Source organism: Monopterus albus, unplaced genomic scaffold (genome assembly GCF_001952655.1).
Source record: "Monopterus albus unplaced genomic scaffold, M_albus_1.0 scaffold147.1, whole genome shotgun sequence".
In the NCBI taxonomy this organism is placed as follows: Eukaryota; Metazoa; Chordata; class Actinopteri; order Synbranchiformes; family Synbranchidae; genus Monopterus; species Monopterus albus.
The window spans coordinates 1,179,369-1,197,695 of record NW_018128027.1 but is presented as its reverse complement, the minus strand read 5'-3'; the positions used below and the strand labels follow the sequence as shown (position 1 = coordinate 1,197,695).

Sequence of the window (18,327 nt, the reverse complement as noted above, 5' to 3'; positions counted from 1 at the left end):
GGTGGAGAGTTTCTCTGTCACTGCTATCCAGAGGGAATGAACTGGTTGGCAGGTCCAAGTAGCATGAAAGTAACTGTCAGTGCAACCTAGAGTGCATTGTGAGCAGATGTCTGTGTCAGTGAAACCCATTTTGAACATTTTACTTTGTGTAATATGGGTCCTGTAAATGGTCTTGTATAAGTTGAAAGTTTACATTGCTGGTCACAGAAAAGAAGTCCAGAAGTCGGAGTTGAGGGAGAGAGTTAAATCATTTTCCCATTTCAGTTTTGGTATTGCTATTGTTGAGTCAGTATTTGATGAGTTTATATAGCTTGGATATTATTTTCTTGGAGGATGTCATTTTCATCATCTCTTCAATTAATTTGGAAGGCTGTAGTGGGTTATTGGTTACACTAATCTTTGACTTACTTATGGATTTTAGCTGATTGTACTGGAGGAACTGTTCTCTCTGAACTCTGTACTTCTGGATCAGTGTATTAAATGATATGAACTGGTTATTTTCAAATAGGTGATGTAAGTGAGTGATTCCTTTGTGTTGCCATGTTGGGAAATAGATAGGGTTATTATGCAGTTGAAAATCAGGGTTGTACCAAATTGGAGTGTATCTACATGGTGCAAGTGATGATTTAGTGGTTTTGTTTACTTTCCACCAGGCTGTCAGAGTTGAGAGGATTGTGATGTTCTTACAGAAATTCATTTTCTTAGTAGAGTTTGGTAGAAAAGGGAGAGCCAATGTACCAGAGTCAAATTCCTCATGTGTGTCCAACACACCTGGCCAATAAAGCTTATTCTGATTCTGATTATGTGCATATGGGTTTTACAGGGGCAGTCTTTGTTTTCTGGCAGAGCTGCTACTGCTTTGACCTGTAAACATGAATTTAAAATCATAATAGGCAGTTGTTTAGGACATTAACTTAGTGGCTGCTGAAGAGGCTTCCACTCATTGTAGAGAAGAGTGCTCACAGAAGAGCTGCAGACATTTTCACACCTCACTCTCAGCTGTTTGTACCCATTGTGCTCTGTAGTGAGAAAAATCACTTGGTCTTTCACATTCAATCAATACTGTGCACTCCACCCTTCACTGTGAAAATGTTTTGTAGGTCGGAATAGACACCTTTCAGTCTCTGTATACCTTGCCTTCATCATGTTGATGACTATGGAAATTAAGGACTTTCTGCAATGAATTTGTATATTTGTGTGCAAATCAACAACTCAAAGCTTATTTACACCAAAACTACTTCATGAAACTGCTCCACAGCTGCTGTGTCTTCTTTAAAGTCAGACATAACTAACCTTTGATCAAAAACAACACGGATTAGCAGAAACACATCTTTTGCTTAAACTGTTGGAAAAAAGAGACATTTTGAAATCTTTAGACTTCTGAGGTCTGCCAATTTTAACAGGAGTTTAGGATGAACCTAAAATTTGCTGCCAAGACTGAGACATGTCAGCTCTAACTCAGAGGAGTATCATTGTGACTATTTACATGCACTTAAGTAACCAGATTACATTAAGCTTTCTCGAGTAAGTTGATTTCTTAACTGTCATGTAAATGGGAAACCTGGTTTCTGTAACTGGGGTAGGGGATTAGGGAAACCTGATTTCCCCAGGTAGATTTCTCCCAGATAACGATGAATTCTCCACCATGTATATGCATAACCACGTTTCTAATCAGCTTTCTACAAGGTTGCTTGTGCACATGTGACTTGAGAAAAAGACAAGTTGTCACCAGCATAAACAGACTATTATCAACATGATGAGCAGCAGCAACATCGCAGAGAAAGCAACTATGAAAAGCCGGCATTACTGGAGTGATCAAGAGACCTTACTAATGCTGTGTGTGATGAAAGAGGACTAATGTCTTGATTTGCTGGTGAAACATTGCTAAAGAAACCAAAATACAAGCTTGATCAATCAAGTTAATCTTTGTTGATGGGAGATTGTAGTTGCATAATAATATCAGGCACACCTGAACAGTATCTTTCCACCTTCAGTGGGCTAGTGTGTGTGTGTTGGCGGGGTCAGGTTACCTAGAAGCTCATGTATACTGGGTTTTTTGAGTAACATGTTATATGATTTCTGCCATAACCTGGTTTCTTAAGTACATGTAAACGCAGTCACTGTTGTCTCCCAGTGCAATGTAGCCACTGAGCAATAGACTATGTCACATTATGCAGTTATAATGAAATGTCAATAATGTGCCATGTGTGATCTGTGGAAGATGTCATTTAATAAAATCAGCAATAAAACAATGTAAAAATACAAATGAAAGTCCTGCATTCAAATTTAGAGCAAAGTATTTTCAGCTACATGTACTTAAATTATTACAAGCACTCATTCTGCTGATGAACTATTTAATTAATCAATTAACAGTTTCAGCTCTATATAGTACATTTGAGTCACAATCAGAATCATCTTTATTTGCCAAGTATGTCGAACACACAAGGAATTGGAATCCAGTACAGTGGCTCATAATGTGCCTTGTAAGTAACCTAGAAAAATAAATATGGGCATTAAAATAGAGAAACAAAACAGACATCTATTAATAAATATATATATACGACGTTATATACAATGTGAAAGAAGAGTTTTTGGCCATGTCCAGTGGTTATATTTACAAATTTCTGCTACATTAATGTTTCAAGTGTAAATGTAGTGGCCTATAAATGACCTTATTCCCTTTCAAATGTTGGGAAGCAGAATTGTAAAACAGACAATAATGCAGTTATTCAAGTAAGTACAACATTTTACTTAGATACATAAGCACGTAAATAAATGACTGATTTATTCCTCTGGTATAAAACTCTTCTCTACTACTGCTGTAATGTGTTATTGATGATAAGATGTGTCCGTTATTGACCACAGTTTAGTAGACGGGCGGGGCTGTGCGCCTCCCGTGCGCCTCCCGTGCGCCTCCCCCTGCCTCTGATGCAAATGAAGGGGCTTACCCGGATCTACCGCTGCAGATATTTGTCAGGCTCCTCCCTGCACTTTTTTTATCGCCTTATAACAGGATATCTCACTGGCGCGAAAAACGCACTGTGTCTCTCTGTTACACATTGTGGGGCGGACCTAGTGCCTGTTGTTGGAGCCCCGGTGTTTTTCGCCGTTTTTAAGCGATACTAAAGCAGAAGCATCGACTTGGTCGAAACAGCGCGTCTTTGTATCCAGGAGCAACTCGGACAGCGTTTCTCCATATGATCTCCGTGGACCACGGTCACTGCTCCTTGGCTGCTGAGGGATTTCCACTGCTCACAATTTGGTTCTGAGATTTTGCAGAGATACGGTGAGTAGTTTTATTGTAGTGTAAAAGTTTCAGAAAGCTGTCTGTGAGGCTTTGGTCCCACTCGGACTGTGTAGGAGCCCACTTTTCCTCTTCTAGGTTCACATGAACGCTCACAGGAACAAAGCGCTGCCTGCATTTCAGGAAATACAGCCTGATGTGTTAGTTGTACGCAGGACAGTTCTACAAAACTAAGTCTGCCATTTTCACATGTCTCATTTCCATTTAGAACTTGCTATGGGTTATATTTGACACCTATATATAACTAATTATGCAATAATCTTTTGTGCCTGCACAGTTTGAGTCCATCACTACAAAGCGCGCATCCGCAAGATGCAATCTATTATTAATGCGGTCCCATGTGTAGAAAGCAGGCTGTTAGGGCGATTTGATATCCCTACAAGCCATTAGATGGATACTTGAAATGTGATCATACATCTGCTAGGCCTACTTTAGAACCAGATCATGGCTAATCACGGTGCTGTTTCCCCTCCAGGCTGTGCAGGACGTTCTTCGGAGGCGACAGTCGTACCTTTCGTCGAACACTATAGAAGATTCTATTAGCTGGAAATATGGAGTTCGACTGTTACCAGCCCTATTTTTTCGATGATTTCGACACTGAGGAGGATTTTTACAAGTCAACCGCACCGAGCGAAGATATATGGAAAAAGTTCGAGCTGCTGCCCACCCCTCCCATGTCTCCCACCCGGACTCTGAGCGGTGCTGCCCTGCAGATCTCACCGGGAGACAAACGCAGCTGGTTGTCCAAAGTCCTGGGCCAGGACGAGGACCTCGAGGGTCAGTTCATCCCTGAAACAGAGGAACTGTTCGGCAACCTCAGCTCCATCATCATCCAAGACTGTATGTGGAGTTGTTTCTCTGCCAGTAAGCAACTAGAGAAGGTGAAGGGCAGAGTGTCAGGTGTGGCGCAGACCACTGTCTCTCCCGTGGCCCAGATCTCCATGAGACCAAGCAGAGCGCACTGCGTCTCACCTGGTGGCCCGCACGCCGTGTTGGCGACGGACTGCGTCGACCCCACGGCTGTTCTCACCTTCCCGGCAAGCAGCTGCAGGAAGCCGGCGTCGTCTGGCTCCGAGTCTCGCTCTGATTCCTCTGGTAAGGAAGCAGTGATATTGTGAAGTGCCCCACCCTGCCCATGCCTCTGGATTCTAATGCCCTCTAACAATGCGTAATTTGGAAAGCTGGGCTGCTGTTGCATTACTGTGGTCTGAGATGCAGCAGGGCTGTGAAGTGCAGGAGCCTGTTGTCACTTTACAGCTGGATATTTACTCTCACTTCCCCATTTTTATTAGGAGATAATCTAACATAGGTAACAACAAACAGCAGACATCCAGAACAATAGTTCATGAAACTGAATACAAGGGCATACCACTTTTATACCCAAATGACATTGAGCTAGGGAAATAAAACATGTAGACAAACTAATTAAACTAAAGGGAAACAGACAAAAGTAAAGTTAAATACAAACAGATATTACATACTACACATTAATGATACCTTGACAAAAGTGGTTATTTCTATAAGCTGTTGTTGATTTTTGTTTTTATTTATTATGTTTGATAGATTCAATGGAACTTTGTAATTCAATTACAAATTATTGAAAAGATGAGAGACTTTGGTGAATTTAGACTTCTTTCCTCTGACATTCCCAGTGCGCCACATGCTTGCTCTGACACATGCAGTCTTTTAAAAACCGCGCCCCATGACTTTTACTTGAATTTCCTCCTTCACTATCTTCCACTGCTGCATTACAGGGTGCAGTAGAGGGGCGGGGTGATCGAGTTCTGATGATTTATTACTACTTCACAACCAGCTACAGCCCATGAGAGCAACTCGTTCACATTTCCCAAATTAGAGAATGCACCCTGGGGGCAGGTCTCCTCATTGAAATTGCTGTTATGTTCTGCTTGTTAATCAATGGCAAAAGCTTGAATTCCTGCAGGCCTTGGCACTGATGACCACTGCTGTTCATACCTCAGGTCCTGCTCTGTCCTAAGACTGAGGAACACTGATTTGCATGCTTGGTTAAGCAAGGGCACTTCTTTATTGCCCTTTAGTTAAAGCTTGATTAAGCTTTACTCTGTTCTTAAGCAGGCATGTGAAGCTTGTAAAGTATTTTAACATCTTCCATTAAACTTTTTTCTATGTGCATTGATGAGGTGTTTTCCTGTGTTAATCACAGATGATGAGGAAATCGATGTGGTCACTGTGGAGAACAAGCAAAGCCGGATGCGGCTGGTGAGTGTCAGAAAACCGGTCACCGTCACGGTTCGTGCAGACCCTTGCCCCAAACGCTTTCATACGTCTGTCCACCGGCAGCAACACAACTATGCTGCCCGCTTTCCAGACAGTGACCCAGAGTGTGAAGAGGAGGAGGAGGAAGGCGAGGAGGAAGGCGAGGAGGAAGGCGAGGAGGAAGGCGAAGAGGAAGGCGAGGAGGAGTATGAGAAAGAGCCTCAGAGCAAACGTGCCTGCACGGTGTTTACTAGGCAGTCAAGCTATTCGGCTTGCGTATCCCAGCCGGCCTCCCCCTCGGAGACACCCCAGAACTCAGACGCAGAGGACACTGACCGCAGGCGGAACCATAACTTCCTAGAAAGAAAGAGGAGGAATGACCTAAGGTCCCGTTTTCTTGCCCTACGGGACCAGATCCCTGGCTTGGAGTCAGCCAAGACTCCTAAGGTGGCCATCCTGACCCAGGCAACAGAGTACCTCATGGAGCTGCACGGCAGGGAGAAACAGCAGCTCCAAGAGAAGAGACGCCTCAAATCCCGACAGCAACAGCTCCTCCGCAGATTATCTGAACTGAAGCGCTCCTGAGACACAGAGAAGTGTGCTTTTGAAATAAACTGCCTCATTCACATTCAAGTCTCAAGTTACTCGTCACTTTTGAGAAGCAACCAGTTTTATATTGACAACAGGTCTCATGTAAATAGCTGTGAATTTAGTTTGGAGCATAGACTGTTTCTGTTGTTCTGGGTTTCCAATGAATTGACTATACTGGCCTGTGAACCTGTTATGGGGAGGAGCAGTTAGATGTCAGTGTGCTGTGTTTGGTTTTGTTTTTTTTGCACAGTCATTTTTAGTTCAGAAGGGGGCGTGGGGGTTACATGAATTGATTTTTATAGCTATGACCAAGTTATTTCCTGGTATGCTGTGATGGTGCTTTATAGTGTGATGTTGAACATACGTATGTAGCCTTCAGGATGTGTGTGAAAGTTGTCTTCATTTTATTATTGCACACTTATAATGGAGTGTGAAGGACTTTCTGTGTACAGAAGCATGAATGAATGAGTTGGCTCCTGCTATGTTTGGTTTTGTATGACTGATTGTTTAATGTACAAATTGTTCTGTAAATAATAGCTTATCGCTGCTGGTGAAGGAGACAAAATCAGAATTGTCTCCGAGCTTTGTCCCTTTGTATGATGTGCCACCAGGCACAGAGGGGCCTTTATTTTGATAAGAAAATAGGAAAAATTGACAAAAATGAATAAGTAGCACTGCTGTACTTTATATTCACCCGTCACTTTGTGACTTCAATGTGATTGAGGCTTCTCCTAATTTGGTTTATTTTTAAAGCATGCTAACCACAACATAAAACTTTTATATGTTTTCATAAAAACATGAAGTCATTGTGTTTTTTTTTAACTCAACACATCATTTATTCTCTAAAATACCCAGTACCTCAGATCATCTTGACCTTGGTATCAAAATGGATTTATGCTCATCTCAAAATTACAGCCTCACCTTCCATGGTAACCTAAAGAAAACTGGCACCAAAGTGATTGAAATGTTTGAAACGAAACTAACAAATGACACACATTATCCTGCCTCGCACTACTGAAAGTGTGGTTGGGATCCATCACATACTGCTGTGGTAGTGCCTCTCCAAAAACACAACATACTATCACACACAAATCAGCTGTAAATGAGGGTTGATCGTTAAAAATTAGCCAAATGCTTTATTTCCCTGCTCTTTGCCACTTTGCGGCATCTGTCATTTAAACAAGCATGTGTTACGCACGAGCTGCTTTTCTGCAGCAGGTTAAATTGAGCTTGTCCTTGAGACGTGCCCTTGAAGAGAGCGTGTGTGATACTGTCGTGGATCCTCCCCTCTGCAGTGGCTGCTGCATGCTGGGCACCTGATGTGCTCTGAAGTAGGTTAAACACACACAAACACACCATCGGTATCTTTAGTTCTGAGTTTGTGCAGGTCATGTGAACAACATGTATACAGTTGGAAAGCAGCACTGCTTCATGTAAATGGATAATGGAAACTCTGTCAATGATTGGATCACACTACCCTCTTGACCCCATTTAAAAGGCTTGTATTTGTTATGTAAATCAAACAAAGTACGTAGGACACGCCCATTCAAAAAACTTATGCAGGTGTATTTGTTATGTGACATGATATTTTACTGCCCTTTGTTGTATACTCACTGGCTTTGTGGTCCATGTCATTTGTGGGTGTTGTGTGCCAGCTACAACGTTTATATGCAGCTGTTGTCCAACTTGTGTCATTAGAGGACTACACAGTCTAGTAAAGGAAGATTTCACTCAGTATTAAAACAATTCTTTTGGTACGTGAAAGCTTTAGACTTCAGGGAGTAAAAATGTTCCAGTGAGAGTATCCCTTAAGGCAAACATTTGACCCTACCAGGCAACGTGAGTTCCAAAATGAGCAGGACAGCATTTTTTCTGTTTAGCTGCTGCCCTAACAGTGACCTCACTGACGAGTCACTGCATGTCTGAGTGACTCAGGTTTGAGCTCCAGTCATTTGTTTAATAAACTCCAAGCAACGGTTTGGTTCTAGTACAGCCTGACAGACGAGCCAGGCACACCCTGAACTCCAACCGTCTTGCATCTCGCTGGCCTTTGTTATGGCTGGGGTTGGTCGGTGTTTCTCCTTCTGTGTTCAGTCTCTGGACACCAGTTTCAGCCCTGAGGGCACCATTTTCTGGTACAGTTAAATATTTCCTTTACAAAATCAGAATTTTGTCTCAGGAGCCTCTGGTGAGGTTGATAAATGACCCCATCACACACAATAGATGACAGAAGCTCTTTGCAACAATACTGCTTTTGCTACATTTTATTAAGAAACATCTGTAATATTGCTGCAGAACCCAATGCTTTGTAGTCCTCATATTCCCCCGGTACAGTGAGAACAAGCCAACCATCATATGAGGTGAACCTAAGTGAAATGGTGATGAAGACTAAGCAAGATGACTCCTTAAACTGACATTAGCTGCAGCTGCTGTGCTGTTTGTACTATACACTACATCAGGAAATGAAAGCAAAAATCAGATATCAGGTCTTGGGCCAGATACAAGCAAACTGTCTGATATATTTCTTGTTAATGTCTAACCACAAAATTCATTTGAAGTGATGAGGCACAAGAATAGTAAATCAATAATTAACAATAATGAGGTCAAGTTTCAAAGACTTTATCCAGGAGAAGTAGCTTTACAGAAATTGGTTAATGTCGGAAAAACAATGCAACAGTGTCACAGCAAAATGTACAGTGTTTAGTTCACACTATGGTTCTGGAAATCCAAATGAGAATGTTGCTAGTGTTTGGCGAATAATCATATTGTTATGTTGTCACTAAATCAAATCCCCTACAACCAACCTCCACAGGGCGGACTTTAACGTTCCAGCCATGCTCCTCCATGGCTAATTCTGGGTATTTCAGTTTCTTCCTTTCATAAGCTGTATCTACAGCATCCTCCCAGGGAACTGTAAGCTCGACAAAATACAAAGTCTGCAGTGCTTGTGACCACAACACAAAGTCTAGTCTGAGGTTAGTGCTGACTATCTCCTCAGGAGCTATGAGCTGATTCCCTAAATCCACTTTCATTTGCCAGTCTCTCCTTGCCTTTAGCTGACCTGCATCCTGCCTCTTCAAAATGACATGGTTCCTGTCTTTTTCAGCCTCACAAACAAAATCCCCTCTTGTTTCTTCTCCTCCTCCACTGAGTTAACTTCTAAGACAACAGACATTTGATTTCACCCAGTGAGATTTGAAATTATAAAGTGTAGCAGAATTGCTTCAGCTCACACTGTAATTGTTCAAATGTAATTAAGAGTGAAAAAAACCAAACACCAAAATTAGAATGATACCCTGCAGTTGTGCTAATGTTGACAATAAACACTCAGCAGTTATGGCACACACTGTTTTAAAAAGCTGGGGTTTTTCCTAAAATACACAATGAGGTAAGAAGATCTCTTCATCCTGTGGGATGCTCTGTTCTGTCAGTTAACTTGCTAGACCAGATTTTCTGCTCTGAAGATCATGCAACACCCACACGGGGCAGCTTCTGAAGTGCACGTGTGATCATTGCCACACACATTTGTAATGTGGCTGTCTCCTTTTAGAGTACACATGTATTATTGTCTCACATCTGTTTTCCACAATAAAGTAAGCCTTAAGTAGGTAAGTTCCAAACAGCTGCAACTTTTCACTGTCCTCCATATTAAATATCCAGTGTAGGTAAATGGAGACCCATACATGGCTGTGTCACAGAGGTTTAAATGTTCTCAGGGTAATAGACAGCATGTGCTAGCTTTGCTGGTGGTCACGCAGAAGTGTGTGATGTGTGTGGTCAGGGTGGGACTTTGGAGAATTGGTGATTTGGCTGGGTGGAGAGTGACATCTCTCACATGTTTCACTTACATAAAAAGCAATTTCACTAATCTTTCCTTTTCTTTTTCAGTCCACACACTTCTTCACTGTGATATGTGATGGTATTTACAGAACAGCTACCTGTTATAAAAAAGACTTATTAAAGCATGGAGCATTAGCACACAGAGCTGCCTGGGAAATACTGTGACTGAATAGTTGGCTAAATGCACAATTACTTCAAAACATGTTTGACAGAGTAGATCAGAGCTGTGTAACTGGGTGAGATAAGAGAGGAACGTTTCCTGGAGTCTGTGGGAATTTATCTCACATAGGTGTGTAAAAAGATACACATTGCATCCCAAAGTGTTAGTATAATCAGTATGTTTGTTACCTGTGGTATACAATACGTCACTTCAGAACAATGGCTTGACTTGTAAACACTAGCAGAAGAACATAAAACCTGATGAGCACATCTTACTTTTGGCAAGTCTCCCTGACAGGAGACAATACCGGTCATACTTGTCGCTCCGGCATGTCTTGCTGATAAACTACCACTGAGGTCAGACTCAGAAATCTCACACCAGGAATTTGACTCTGGTACAGTGGCTCTCAGTGTGCATGTACAATGTTCTTCCATAAGGTGTAAACAACATAACCAGTAAACAAATAAACAAGACGGTCCTTATGTCTGGTTGTTTTGGCAAACAGTAACCTGTAGTGCCGTCCAGGGGGGAGGAGTCCAAACAGGTTGTGTCCAGGGTGTGAGTATCTCATATATACATGCAAATCTTCAGTTTGTGTTAACTGCAACTTACCTTAAACACCACAAAGTGCATCCGTGCTTCTGGAAAGTGGGAGGATAAGCTTTCACAACTGTTCACATCCCCTTGCTGTCACTGTGATGAACCTCCTACCTCTGCACTTAAAAAAAAAAAAGGGTTTATCCTTGTTTTTATGGCATGTATACATGGCATGGTTGCACTGTGGAGCAGAGGGGGAAGTGGACTGTAAACGCACTGCACTGATATGTCATCCTGAATAGGTTATATAATATATGCCGAAGAGAAACAGGCTTGTCTTGGAGTAACCTTTTGATCATCTGTGTGAAAATGAGCTGTACTAGAACTAAATCCCCGTGCTTTGGGAGGCTTGGCTCAGGTTGTGCAGACAGATTTCAGGTGCTTGGAAGGAATCATACAGCTAGAGAGACAAGAAGTGGAATTGCTGTCATCCATGTCTTACTCAACACTCACCACACACCCTTCCCCTTATTCTATTTTCAAGCGGCTGACGGTCAAGGAAGATGGGGAAAGCACATGCGGGAAAAGACGCAGATACACACATCTGCTCGTAAGAACACACACACCACATACACAGGCTTGCAGAAACTATCCATCAGTCTGGCTACTGGTCCACATTCCAGCCCTGTTGTATCACTGGAACCCATTCAGGGCTGCAGAGGCTACTGTCCATCTGATCCTAATGAGGTTGTGAGGCTAACATAGAAAAACCACTTGAATATGCTGACATGCAAACAAGTAAACTTTATTTTACTCCATGTTCTCCTCTCTGTGTTTACTGTCACCTTGTTTCTTCATCCCTTCTTACCTGACATTAACAGCCTGCTGGCTCCTGTCCTCCCTTCAGGTACTTACAGTATCTACAACATTTGTTGATCTAGGTCAGTCTTCTGATCTCAGTTTCTCCCTCTCTCTCTGTGTCATTCGCCCTCCTCATCCTAAGGCCAGTGTTAGATAACAGTGATGATTTAATTAGAACAGGCTGTGTATGTTCCTCTGGATACATCTGGCGCTGTCTGACTGGTGTCAAACCAGTGTTTTGCTTTGAACCTCAGCCAGCCCAACATAGTGGGTAAACCGCACAAACACAGTAGGTGTCATCGGTTCCAGTGCAGCACCTGTTCTGCAGCAAGCTGTCTTGTAGCTGCCCTTTTCAACAAGCAGCTTCATGACCCTCCTTGGCCCACAGCCATCTTGTCTCTTGAAAGTCAGAGGTATCTGAGCGTGGGGCCAGGCAGCCGTGTCGTGCCAGTGACGCAGACCTTTCAACTCGCCTGTCTAATCTGAAGCTAATCCTAATCCTGTTAGTGTAAACAACTCTGCCATCTGGGTCCAGACACACCACATTGCTTTGATTATACTGAACCCATCAAAAGGTCCTCATATCATCACACTATGTGAGCTGTCAGTTGCTCGCGCTAAACTCTGACCTGGGACACAGTCATGCTGAGAATGGACGGTCCAACAGCTAATGGGTAAACAAATGAATGCACAGACAACACTGTACATGAGATGATGATAATGATGCAGGGAATTAGAATGGGAGACAAACTGTACCAAATATTTTTTCAGTTAAGACATATTGAAACAAATACGAGAGTCCGTTTTTATAGGGTGTCTGGCTACAGGAGAGACAGAGAGCTCTAGTTGCAGTGATGTAACCATGGTGTTGGTTAATGGATAAGCAGGATGAGAGAGGGGTGGAAAGGGGGCCTCAACAGTAACAACTGCCGTGCTGCTCACCCTGGCAACCCACCCCCCTCCCCAGCCCCCAAACACACACGCTGTGTTTTCATTCCTTGTGGGGACTTTACATTGACTTACATTTATTTCCTGTAGTCTTATCCATAACCAATATTTGCCTAACCGTAACCCTGACCCTAGCTTTAACCTAACCCTAACCTCACCTGAACCTTAAACCCCATGTCTACATGGGGCCTTTCTGTGCGTATTTGTTTCAATATGTCTTGACTCAAAAATATTTTCCTCCCATTCTAATTTCCTGCTTCATTATCATCATCTCATGTACAGTGTTGTCTGTGCATTATGATATGTGCCTGCAACTTTGATTTGATCATTTTGCTTTTATCAGCATTGCTTCAGCTGTAGCTATTTTGAGCAAAAAGGCCCCGAAACACCCACAGTATGCTACCTGCTCATTATCACAGTGCTGATAGAGTTAACAATTAGCTGGTGAATATAGTGGAGCATTTAGACACTAAGGAGCCAGATATTTTCCTCAGGAGGCAAAAACAACATCCAAGATATTGGATTTATTTTCAAATAGACACAAACACAACTTCAAATTAATAATAATGTTACTCCATGTCTTGATAAAAAAGGTTTGCTGACATGTTTGTCATAGTAACTTCATAAGATTAATATATTCAGTCCAATACAGTTTTATTTGTATAGCACCAGTTCACAGCAACAATCATCTCAGGGCACTTACAGTATTATAAGGAAAACCCAACAAATCCCCCTTGAGCAAGCACTTGGTGACAGTAGTGAGGAATTCCCTTTAAAACAAGAAATCTCCAACAGACAGGCTGGTGGGTGGCCTTCTGGCTTGACTGGTTGGGGTGAGTGGATAGAGGAGAGACAAAAGAAAGAACAGTATCTGGACACAACAAAGAAACACTGGGCAGGTTGATGTGGTTGGTGACTACTCATCAGAAACGTAGAGCTCTGGATCCAGGCATACCTGCTGAAAGGTACAGGGAGAGAGAGAGGACACAATATAGGAGAGAGGAGACACGAGGTTAGTGGGTTAATGGTGGAATATAAAAATAAAATGGAGAGGGGAGGGGAAGAGAGGTGAGGAGCTCAGAACATCATGGCCAGCCTAGGCCTATAACTTATTGATGGTACACCAAACCAAACCTATCCTAGAATGCACATCCAACAGTTTCATAGACACCACTACATGGGCAAAAATGAAGGCCATTCTGCTGAATAAAAACCACTGTATGGTTATTTATACACATGGCATATAAATATTATTTTCTGTTTGCTGCACTGCCAAATGCTGGATAAGAGGTTTATATGCCACAGCATCTATTAATATTGGACAACATCAGCTAGCATATTTAAGTTTCTGAAACCAGGATGTGATGTGTATATGCACTCACACAAAACTTGGAAGGTGGCATGGTGAACCAGTGGTTAGCTCTGTTACCTCACAGCAAGAAAGTTTTGGGTTCGAGCCGACCCGGGGCCTTTCTGTGTGGCATTTACATGTTCTCCCTGTGCCTGTGTGGGTTCTCTCCTGGTTCTCTGGCTTCCTCCCACAGTGCAAAGACAGTGTTGGTGTGTGTGGTTGTCTGTCTCTACATGTCTACATGTCAGCCCTGTCATATAATGGCAACCTGTCCAGGTTGTACCCCACCTTTCTCGCCTAGTTGGGATTGGTTCCAGCCCCCCCTGGCAACCCTTGTTTGGAAAAGCAGTATAGATGGATGGATGAACAAAACGTGGAAAGTCCATACTAGTAAATGCACTACTTGACATATAACTGGGCTTTTCCTCAAAGTGATTTCAAATAGAATCAACTTTCCCCTAATTTCAAAGCACACACACACACACACTGTTCATGCTTTCAAAATAAAGGGATGCAGTTTATTCAAAATTAAGCAGATGCCAAGTGTCTATGATTTCAGAAATATGTTAGAACCAGTTTCCAGCTGTGGGGATCCTCTCCACAGAGCAGTAGTTTATATCAGAGCCACTGCTGCTCTAACAAGTGAACTGCCAGCTTTGTCAGCCAGCAGATGTTCCATTGTTTGGCTCTGCGGTGTAAGGTTGCTTCAGTTGAAGTTGGGACACTTGCTGCAACTTTTGAATTTAACCCCACTGAGTGCCACCAACCCCCACCTCATTTTGCCCCATCCCAAAGCTACACAGAGAGGGGCTTTACCCCTCCCCCTATCCCCATTAACCCCCCTGCAGAGCTCACAATTGTTTGCCCCACCACCACAATAACCCCCTCTAGATTTCTACTACTTTGTCTCTCCCTCAGTCAGGCCTTCACTAATCAGCAACCCCCACCACACACACACACACACACACACACACACCTATCAAAAGCCAATTTATTGACCAATTACTGCCATGTGAGAGTGTATGGAGAGTTTATTTGCATCAACATACATTTAAATGCTAAAATGCATCTCCCACCCCCACTCACACACATACACATTAGTGCAGTGTGTTATCAGATTGTGTCTTATCAGATGTTAAATTGTTTATAGAAGCCTCTGTTTGTTCAACATGGTTACAATTCCTCTTTTCCAGCCTTGTGTCTGAGTGTGATTGCTGTTGTTGTCAGGGCCTGAGTGACCACCACTGTTGAGCTTAAGTAATAATCAGTGCCCTGCTTTCCTCTGTGGGTCTATGTGTGTGAAACAGAGAGAGAGATGCTTTTATAAGGAAACACACAGTAAGCACAGACTTCCTGTTTTTGAGTTGAACCCATTGGAGGCAGGAAGTCAGAGGAAGTGCTGCTCTGCTCTTTTTGCTCTCTGACGAAATGATGCTAGTGCTCAGTCAGCTGCCTCCCACTTAACTCACTCACTCTACAAATCCAGCAGATGGGTTGGGGGAATCTAGACTGTTGCACATGTGGAAGCCAATAACAACAAATCTAATTATATTGCTTGAGTGCAGTGTGGATGCTGAGGATAGTCTATTATGACTATGGGTCCTTTACCTTGGTTATGGACAATCACCAGCTCTCAGCAACAAAAGGAAGAAAGGCCACTACTTCTGTTTGATAACAGTACATGACTGTAGCGGTACTCCTTAGCCTTTAGTGCTGCTTTACGGTGCAGGTCTTATGCAGTAAGTATGACATGACATGAACAAGTTCCACAGTCCAGTTCTTGGTTTTTACAAAGGGTTTACTAAATAAAAATAAACATACAAATAAAACGTTTCCTGGTTCCTTGTCCAAAGTTACAAAGGACTTGACAAATTACTTGCTTATAACTCGGTCAGAAAAACTGTGTGCTCAGAGCCTGACCGTCCGAACCTCTCAAAAACAAAAAACACATCTGGTCACATGGTTAACAAACAACAATATGCCATAACATAACATGTCTAGAGCACATTGTATAAAACAAACTTATTATTCCAAAACAGAAAGCTATGCTGGCTATGTTTTCTTAATAACTTCTTAAACTAAGTGTGTGTGTGTGTGTGTGGCGGGATGTTTCATGCATGGAAAAAGAGGGAAGCCACAACCAAGTAGAACCCTAGTAAGAGCAATGAATCTGCTGGCGGCAAAAATGCCTGAGTGGCTCCTTTGAAGAACTGATTAAGGTTATAATAGTCATCTGCCTTGCCTCAAGGCTTCAGGCTGTGCATAGGGGGATGGAAGGGTTGATAAGGGATAGGGGGTAGCCAGGCTGTTACCTTCTTTGTTTTGGCCTGCTCCACTCATGCCTGCTTTTGTCTCCACCCACAGCCTACCACTGAAAGAGCATTATCTCTTTCTCTGTGTTGCGCCAAAACAGGGGGGCGTTGATTTTTCTTTCTGCTTTCATTCTGTCTGTCGCTTTCCCAAGCTACACTTTGTATCTGACACACATCCAGAGCAAATGCAGGTACAGAGCTATGCAAACCCTCCTGGGGTCCAGCCAGTGTAGTCCCCTCTTTCTCTCCGTATTTAATGCTTTTTTAGAGCATTTCTCGTTATATTCCAGGGTGCACAAGGAGGGAAGGACGGTGGTGTCACAGCCTGTAGGAAGAAAGGCTGACTCTCCTGAGCCTCGCGCCAAATGCCGGCGTTATTCAGATTAGCTCAGTGGGTGCGACCCAACTGTCTCCATGTCCTGTTAACCCCCTCAGAGCTCCACACTAGAACACAAAGAAGTGTGGACTAAAGACTTTACCACCACATCAATGGTAAATGTATCATTGATATTCCACAGATACAGCAAAATGGGGCTTTACTTCCCTCCACAGAACAGTTTAAATTAATGCTATTAATGCTGAGTACTTCCTGTTTTTGCCATTCTGCATGCTTATTTTTAGACAAATTTCTATGTGATGACAAACTTTATTCTATCGATATATATCTAAAAAAGATTTTTTAAATATATGGAGGTTTCAAGTCACAGCTGAACTGAAAGTTCCTGTAGACAGGACTGTCACAGAATACTGAGGTTTTCAGAGCAGCTTCCTCCCTCAAACAAGAATAGTTTCTCTTTCTCATCCTCTTTGTCTACAATGCCCCAGAAATGAATGAGGCAGTGAGAGGGTTGCTTGTTCTTTACTACACTCTAGTGGCTGTCAGGGTGCAATGCACGTAATGGCTGGTTTGAATAACAGCACACTCCTGTAAGACCACAAATAATGAACAAATCAACTTGGAAGTGTTTTGCAAAATTAAATTAAGTGTTAAAAAAATCTCCACAGGCCTCCACGTTACTGCTGGGACACACGATCAAGTCTGCAATTTAACATAAATTTTAATTATGTCTAACATATCCAACAAAATAAAAAAATAAAAAACAAAGTGCAGGTATTTCCAATTCAGAAGATTTTAGACAATAAAAGACATAGTGTTTCAACTGTCCTCAGTTGCATCTGGCTGCATCAATACATTTGGTTTCTGGACAGGCTGAAGGAGAGTGTGTGGTCACAACCACTGACATTATCTTGTCAGTTAGATGAGCACAATCACAGTTGGCACTTTTGTGCAGTCTTTTTAAAGTGTGCTACTTCTAGAAGTATTGCATAGACAGGTTTAACTGACCCCTCTTGTTTTGTAATTTCATAAATTGTGAATATGACTGTCTGGAGGCAGTCTCATATAGTGAAATATGAGATAAAATGAACTAAACTTTATCTTTATATTTCTGTTGGTAGAAACCATCTGCAGGTGGCCAATTGTCTGTTTGTTGTGATAAAAACACAGCTCATATAATTTATAATGCGTTTATGCTCTTCAAAGCATAACAGGCACTTTCATCTTTCTTCCCTGCATCACCTGTCTGTTTCTCGGTCTAATGCAGTCTGGTGCCTCCATAGCCAAACAGATTTTATATGTGGGTGTCCCAGACAGTCTGACTTCCTGGCTGTTGCCTGGCAACTGGGACTGCTTCTTCATAATTCAGTCCATGGAAAGATCTTGCAGGGGTTTAAATGAGTAAGAGGCAAGAATAAATGATCATAGATGCACAGGGGAAGCAAATGACCCAACATGGACTTCATTTCCCACGTTGCTGAGCAGGAATATACAAAGGAAGAGCACATGAGCTAAAATGTACATTAACTGTATTAGCAGTATAGAAAACAATAATAATAATAATAGTCATCTTCACATTAAATGATTCATCCAAAGATGTCAAACTCCATCTCTCTATTAGGAGAATTGACACATCCATGTGTTCTGTCCTTTGGGATCCAACAACCAGTTGTCACATACATTACATCACATGCTCTGCTGCTCCAGGGACGTAGACACTGAAAGGATTAAAAAGGCAGTGACGTCAGTAGACTGTGTGAGAGAGCAACACACTAAAAGCAGAGCAGCTGAAGGAGTATAATACCAGTGATGCTGGAGATTGAAGGAGCAGATTGAATTTGTTTCTGCATC

General features: G+C 42.4%; 1 protein-coding gene across 1 annotated transcript; it reads left to right on the top strand.

Annotated features, from left to right (window-relative positions):
• The first annotated feature begins 2,829 nt into the window (after positions 1-2,829).
• LOC109968311 (protein L-Myc-1b-like) lies at positions 2,830-6,892 on the top strand. The gene is made up of 3 exons (XM_020614482.1): positions 2,830-3,286; positions 3,780-4,399; positions 5,487-6,892. The coding sequence occupies exons 2-3, from the start codon at positions 3,856-3,858 to the stop codon at positions 6,122-6,124; spliced, it is 1,182 nt and encodes a 393-aa protein (XP_020470138.1). The 5' UTR covers positions 2,830-3,286; positions 3,780-3,855; the 3' UTR covers positions 6,125-6,892.
• The last annotated feature ends 11,435 nt before the right edge of the window (positions 6,893-18,327 follow it).